General features: G+C 46.3%; 1 protein-coding gene across 1 annotated transcript; it reads left to right on the top strand.

Moving 5' to 3' along the window:
- The first annotated feature begins 4370 nt into the window (after positions 1–4370).
- Positions 4371–7048, top strand: LOC125535055. Its single transcript, XM_048698113.1, has 3 exons — positions 4371–4458; positions 6210–6475; positions 6743–7048. The coding sequence occupies exons 1-3, from the start codon at positions 4371–4373 to the stop codon at positions 7046–7048; spliced, it is 660 nt and encodes a 219-aa protein (XP_048554070.1).
- The last annotated feature ends 390 nt before the right edge of the window (positions 7049–7438 follow it).

Below are 7438 nucleotides of genomic sequence, written 5' to 3'. Positions count from 1 at the left end.
TGTCTCAACTTATGTACAACTTGCGACACTTATTTTGGGACAGAGGGAGTATACTATTGGATGCTTAATGTTGATTTGGCAATGTTCTTTTATGTGGTAATTTAATCAAATCTTGGGCCGGTTATTGGCAGATGAAGCTAAGAAGAGAGGGTGTCCGCAGAATTTGGCAAGGAGCTACAGTGCCCATTCTGCTGATGGTTGTGAGTGATCCCAACAGATGCAAGTTTTCAGAGGAAAAACAGCCTTTGAATACTTGCTTCTTTCTACTATTAGTAGATCCTAATCGTCATTAGCCATGGGAACTTTTGTAGACTTGCTTATTTCTGATATTACTAGACTGTAATCATCAATAGCCGTGAAGTTTGTGGGTCATTATAGATCTGGTGATGATGTTCGATGCTACTCCAGGCTACTTGCTTACAAGTTTGCACTGGAGTATTGGTGTATACATGTTGGTAGAATTTGTGTCCTGTTTGTAATACCCCGTTGGAAGGAAATGCTTCCATTCCATGAGACATTAATCTGGTGATGAATTGGTATGACTGCCGTCGGTTTGCATTCTTATGTTGTATGCATGGTAGTAACGTTCTGCAAGTGGGCTATGTCTGCGTTGCCATGCATTTCGACTATCCTCGTGGTTATGTTTATCTACTGCCATCGTGGTCATTGGGTCCTCTGTTAGAATGTTAAACTCTACCTGCTGGCAGGCTTGTGTTGTCGTTTTCATCCTCGTATTGGCTGCTGAAATTCGTCTACATTTTTAACGTTATGATGATTAATACTATGACCAGAGATACAAATTCGCAATCAGTTTTGGATATTTGGTAAATAAATTTGCATTGATTATCTATGTTACACAGACGAGCTTAACCATTAAGAGGGCGCGCTAGATCGGTTTGTTCATTCATCAATTTGTTATTTGACAACAAAATGCATGTGTAAATTGAAGAAGCCCTCTAACTTTGATTATTTTCCGTTTTCTGTTAAATAAGTTAAGACAAATTCTTCGCACAAAATCTCTCAATGTAAGAATGAATTAGCCTAAAAAGCAATGGTCAAAAAATAGGCTAGACATTTCTATCCAATTTTTGTTTGCAAGATTCGCTACTGTCAAAAAAGACGTGTGCCCTTTTTCTTCCATTTTACTAAAATTCAGTCGATTGAATTTCCCTTTCGTTCTTGGTAGAATTCTCGATCCTTGAATCTCGTCGGCAATCGCAATGTGGGCTGCCCGTCATGGATGAGGTGTCTGCTTGCCTTGGTTTTGTATCGTTGAAAACTGTCACATGCTTTACCCAATTTTCTTTTGTCGAACCGTAACATCTGAAGGCACTTCTCTGATATATGCATGATGGACTGTGGTCCATAGCGTCAATTTTTCATTACATTGTATTGAACTGCAATTGTATTGTTTTTATCTAGTTACTGGGTGTGTTTTCTCTTTCAAACCGATTATCATCCAAATCTATTTCCAGGCGAAAGGATCTATCAGGACTTTCAGTTGCTTTTGACAATATAGTCCTTTCCTTTCAAGCCCTTTTTCAATGAAAATTTACCTAATTATGCAATCATAATAATTTGACATTAGGTCTTGAAACTTCCAAAATACTTCAAACTAAATAAAGTGGGTGTTGACCATTTCCCTCAGAATTTTTCAACTTCAAATTGAGGATCCCGATTGAGAGTTTTTTTAATTCAAAAACCATAACTGAAACTCAACTCAGTATTATTTCGTTGGAAAGAAAATTTGGTAATAAATTTAGACATTTCGCCCGGTGGCTTGAACAAGAAATTCAGTAATTCTTGTAAAAAAAAAGAAATTATGTAATTGTGCAGGATCGCATCAGGCACTCACCATTTCCACGTACCCGGTTAGAGCATCTCTAGCAGACAATTTAAAACCGCGACCCTTATAACCGGGATAAGGGCTGAGAAAAGCATGTTTTAAGGGCCGAAATCGGCTGCGGCCGAACAGAGCCTGCAAACTAGAGATAACAGTAAACCACACAATGCAATTGACCGCGATTTTGACAAATAAACACAAATTTTGAGAATTCAAATACAGTTTTGGGGACATTTGAACATAGTTTTTGCGCAACAACCCAAAGGACATCGCATCCATCATCACTCCATCATCATCATCATCATCATCATCATCATCATCATCATCATCATCATCATCATCATCACAAGATGAAATCTTCACCACCACCATTGCCACCACCACTTGCCGAACCACCACTGAACCTTGGCACTGCATGGTCTCTTGTGGCTAGCCTTCTCCTCTTCAAGATCTCCAACCTTGCCATGTCATGCCATTCTTTGGTGACCATCCATCTATTTTCGATTCATCATCATGATCTTGTTCTCCTCTTGAAGGAGCTTGGCCATGGCTTTGTTCTCATTGGCCATGGCTCTTCTCTCCTCAATGGCGGTCTTGCACACGGTCTCCTCGTTGAGTAGTTGTCACTTCTCTTCCTTCTCTTGAGCCTTCTTCTTGGCCAACTCCTTTTTTGCCTCCAATGTCTTGATCACCAATATCTCATTGGACTTAACCATATGATCTAACTTGTCCCACAAGCTTGATGCCTCCGCTTCCTTCTTGGTTTTGTCCTTGGCCTTTTTGTTTTCATCGGGCTTGTTCTTGGTGAGTGCACCTCTCTTCGGTGGGGATTCTTTGTCAATCACCTTCCACTTCTCGCTATCTTTAAGAAATTCCCAACAATGCTCTAGTTGAAATGCTTTTTTATCGGAAGTTTCCATGTCCTTGTACCTTTTCTTGCGCAATTTTGTCCTACAAAATGAAAACAGAGCCAAATTATGCAACCACTCCGACGGCTACAAAAGATTTGCACAACTTGGGACATGAAAACAAACTCACATAATCGGATTCAACGGTACCACTTGGAGGTGCATTGCGGACTTGCGTCAAACAAGCAACCCAACGGCTACAAATCGACTTGATCACGTCCCAACGACCTGGGAGAGACCGAAAGGTGCGTGGCGTCATGTTGGGATACTTTGCCATCATGCTCAGGTACTGATCCTCTATCCTTTGTCAATACCGCTTAGCGGTTTGGTCAGCGCCGGTGCACGCATCAAGAGACACCGATTCCCAAGCCTTGATCAAGTTTTTTTATCTTCCAATGTCGTGTAGTTCTTTGATCTTGCGCGTGATTTTGCTTGTGCTGCGTCGAACACCCCCTCGTCAACCTCCTCCACATCATCTTCTTCCTCACCATGACCGTGCACGCCACAATCCATCTCATTGTAACAGTAATCACCGATCGGAGCTTGATCGATGTCGACGGTGTTGTCGTCCAACATTTGCACGAAGTCGGCAGTCGCATCATTCAAACCAGCGCTACAATTTCACTCAACAAGTCACAGACACGCGGAATGGAGAAAAGTGAAAGAAGTGCAAGAAACCGAAGCGTCATACCTTGCGCCCATTCTGCCGAACACCTCGGGGGGGGGGGGGGCAGGCAGCCTCCGGGTAGTTCTTGCCGGGGCAACCGGGGGAGGTGTTGGTGGGGCAAGTCTTCTGACGAGCTTCTTGCGTTTCGCACCGAAAGCCTTCCCCTTCTTCGCTGGAGGGTGCCGACTAAATTCACATCAGAGGCGGCAGGGCCGGCGGGCGCGCGTGCCTTCCTGGCAGGGGTTGCGGGAGCGCCGCCCTGCACGATGGCGTCGCCCTGCCGCTTGTGGGGTGGCGCAGTGCAGCCTTGAACGACAACGGGCGCGACATGACCAGCGACGAGATCTGCCGAAGGGGATGGTGTGTGGATGACATCCACGGTGACGTGACGACCGACGACCGGGAAGCTTCTATGGTGGTGGAGGGAAGCCAGGGAAGGTGCTCCGAAGCGGGAAGAGGGAGGTGGTTGGCAGCGGAGGGAAGGAGAAGCGGGAACAATCGCGCGAAAATGTCCCTCCCGCCAAATCTCGTGGCTGATAAGGGTCAAGCTTGGGTCGGCCTCCCATCTGTGTATCTAAAGGTTGAGGGTGAAGATTTTCCGTGCCCCCCAAATTTTTTTTACAGGTCATGGGCCGATACAGTATCTGATCAGGCCACTTTTTTCGTCCGAAACCATAAACGGATGGTTATTTTGCGGGTCGGCGCGTTTTAAGTGTCCGCTAGATATGCCCTTAGAACCTGAATCCGCATCCGCAGGCAGAGAGGAAATGGGTTAGAGCTGAACCCGGAAGGGAAGCGGGACAGCTCGCCACAAAACCCCTGTCCCCTGTTCCTCATTAATTAATCCCCATTTCCCACAAACCACTGTCCCCTCGCTGTGCCGTCCAACCACTTCGCTCCCACCGAGTGCGATCGAGAAGCTTCGAGGAGCTAGGGTTTCCCGTACCGACCGATGGCCATCGCCGACGCGGTGCCGCCCCCTCCCCCGCCCCCGCCGGCGTGGATCGTCGTCGTGGTGCTGGCGCTCGTGCACTTGGCCCTCGCCCCGATGCTGGCGCTGGGGCGCGTCACTACTAGGAAAGGGGCTAAAGATGAAATTGACACTAATGGCGCACTGTACATGTGGTGCGCCATTACTAAATACTAATGGCACACCATGTGTTGGTGCGCCTTTAGTAAAAAAAATTAATTTTTTTTCAAAACTACAAATGGCGCACCGTGGGAGTGGTGCGCCATTACAGTTGAACTAGTAATGGCGCACCATGCCACGGTGCGCCATTAGTAACTTGGCCACCACTTCCACCGAATGCCCCCCCCCCCCCCGGGACCACCTTTTCAGTTTAAAAAAAATTAAAAAAAGATGGAAATGTCAAAAAAATAAAAGAAAATAAGTTTCCCATGTGATATGTGGTCTAGTTGTTGTGAAAATTTACAAATATGAATTTCGACTTTATTTGCGAAATCTCTCGAGAATTTGTAAAATGGGCATAACTTTTGCGTACGAACTCGGATGAAAAAGTTTTTTATATGAAAAATCATCTACTTGAAAAGTTACATCCGAATTTAACGGGGGAACATCGTTAAACATTTTCAAAATCCTCAAAAACCTAACAGAAAAAAAGATACGGGGCTTTTAAGATCTGGAGAGGTAAAAAAATTCAAAAAATTCAAACTTACTAATGGCGCACCTGCCCATGGTGCGCCATTACTATCTTCCCGCCTTCTAAATTAAAAATAAGTCAAAAAATAAAAAAAATTACTAATGGCGCACCTGCCCATGGTGCGTCATTAGTATCTTCCCGCCTTCAAAATTCAAAATAAATCAAAAAATAAAAAAAGTTAGTAATGGCGCACCTGCCCGCGGTGCGCCATTACTATGCCGTATATATGGCTGGGCGTGGTCCTCTCCTCCTTACCTCTTCATTCTTCTCCTCCACTCCACCTCTCCTCCACTCCATCTCCTCTCCTCCACACCATCTTCCCTTCTCTCCTCCACCATACTACCCTCCTTCTCTCCTGCGACCTCCTCCTCCTCCTCTCCGGCGACCTCCTCCTCCCTCCTCTCCTCCCCTCCCCTCCCCTCACGGTTTCTCCTCCCTCCTCTCCGGTGAGCTCCTCCTCCCTCCTCTCCTCCCATCCCCTCATGGTTTCTCCTTCCTCCTCTCCGATGCTCCGGTGAACTCCTCTCCAGCGACCTCCTCCTCCTCTCCGGCGATGTAGGCGAGCGCCTCTCCGGTGACCTCCTCCTCCTCTCCGGCGAACTCCTCTCCGGCAAAAGAACACGGCAAAAGAACGTACAAGATCCAAAAACAGGAACAAAATTTGAAATAATATCGTGCCAAAAAACGAGCAAAGAATGGGTAAAAAAATCACGATCCAGATCCAAATTCAAAATTCAAAAATAGCAATGGCGCACGGTGGGGGTTAGACGGTGCGCCACTACTATTTTCCCGCCTTCAAAATTCAAAAATACTAATGGCGCACCAGTGGCCTATACTAATGGTGCACCGTGGCCTATACTAATGGCGCACTAGTGGCCTATACTAATGGCGCATCAGTGGCCTATACTAATGGCGCATCGTGGCCTATACTAATGGCGCACCAGTGGCCTATACTAATGGCGCATCGTGGCCTATACTAATGGCGCACCAGTGAGTATACCAGATACTAATGGCGCACCAGTGGTGCGCCATTAGTAAAAAATACTAGTGGCGTGATACTAATGGCGCACCAGTGATGCGCCATTAGTAGGCAAAACTGGTGCGCCATTAGTAGCCCTTTTCCTAGTAGTGCGTCCTCTGCGTCGCGGCGGGAGCCCTCCCCTACTTGGGCTTCGCGCTCGCGTGGGTCATCTCCGCGGCCACGGCTGGACAGATCGTGGCAAGCCGCGCCTGGGGCGAGAGCTCCGCCCCCTTCCTCTTCCTCCAGGCCCTCATGTACGGGGCTCTCAAGGTCCTCATCTACAGCATCCTTGCGTTGGTCGTGCTTCTCGTCCTGTTGGTGTGCGTGGCCTACGTGATTGCAGCTGTATCTGGATCCACTTCGGGATTCAAGAAGGTATCGCGCAAATTCACTCCCTGTGATCTTTATTGTAGTCGAATTACAGCAGTAATGCAGTACATACGCGAGTGGATGAGCCCTATGTTATCATTATGTTCGAACTAAGTTGCCATATACAGTTCAGGTTGTCCTGATCAGTGGCACTAGTTTTTTCCATGTGTGTTCATGTTCATCACTTCATTTGCATCCTTCCATTTCCGAACCATTCTGTACATACTCATGTTCATTTCATACCTGTGGTTTTGTTGACATTGCTGTCCTCAGAGCGCCCTAGAAGCATTCACGCAGGAGCTGGTTGCAGACTCATTCAGGCTTCCGCGCACCGCGGTGCTTGGATTGGTTGCGGATGTGGCCTTCTTCCTTCTAGTGGTCGCTGGTCTTCTGGTAGTGATGATGTCGCCGGACGTGGAGGGTTCGATGTCTCAGGGTGAAATGGTCGCCTCTGTAATCATAGATGTGGCACTATTTGGTATGCACGCGACAGCTTGCTTTGTTATCATCCCAGCGCTCACTCTTAGTGTGTGGAAGGGGGGCCAGGAGGACAGGAAAGCGCCATCGCAGTTTTGTTGAGGTATACTACCCCCTTTGCTTTGCCCTTGCATCAGCCATATGGTCTTTTCAATTATAATCTGTATATTTTGTGTATCCTCCTCATAGAATGAAAACAGTCCTCTAGTGTTGTTGATTACTGCTTACTGCTGTTGATATTTGTTAAGATGGAGCATTGCATATAAAACCAATGAGATTTTTTCTATTTCCTCTCGTCATTGCATATTAAATTGGGATTGACATCAATCTTAATTGTGCAAGTAGTCGAACTAGTGCAGCTCTACCGTATGTGTTTGTTATGAAGTGATGATAATAAAAGTGATCAGTTGCACGTATTAGAAAAAACAAATTAATTGCCTACAGTCCGTTCAATGTGACCGTTTTATCTTTGCAGCAAGTGAGATATAACAA

The sequence above is a fragment of the Triticum urartu genome, chromosome 2 (assembly GCF_003073215.2).
Source record: "Triticum urartu cultivar G1812 chromosome 2, Tu2.1, whole genome shotgun sequence".
NCBI classification, from domain to species: Eukaryota; Viridiplantae; Streptophyta; class Magnoliopsida; order Poales; family Poaceae; genus Triticum; species Triticum urartu.
Note: the sequence above shows the minus strand (reverse complement) of the source record. Positions and strands in the feature narration are given on the sequence as shown.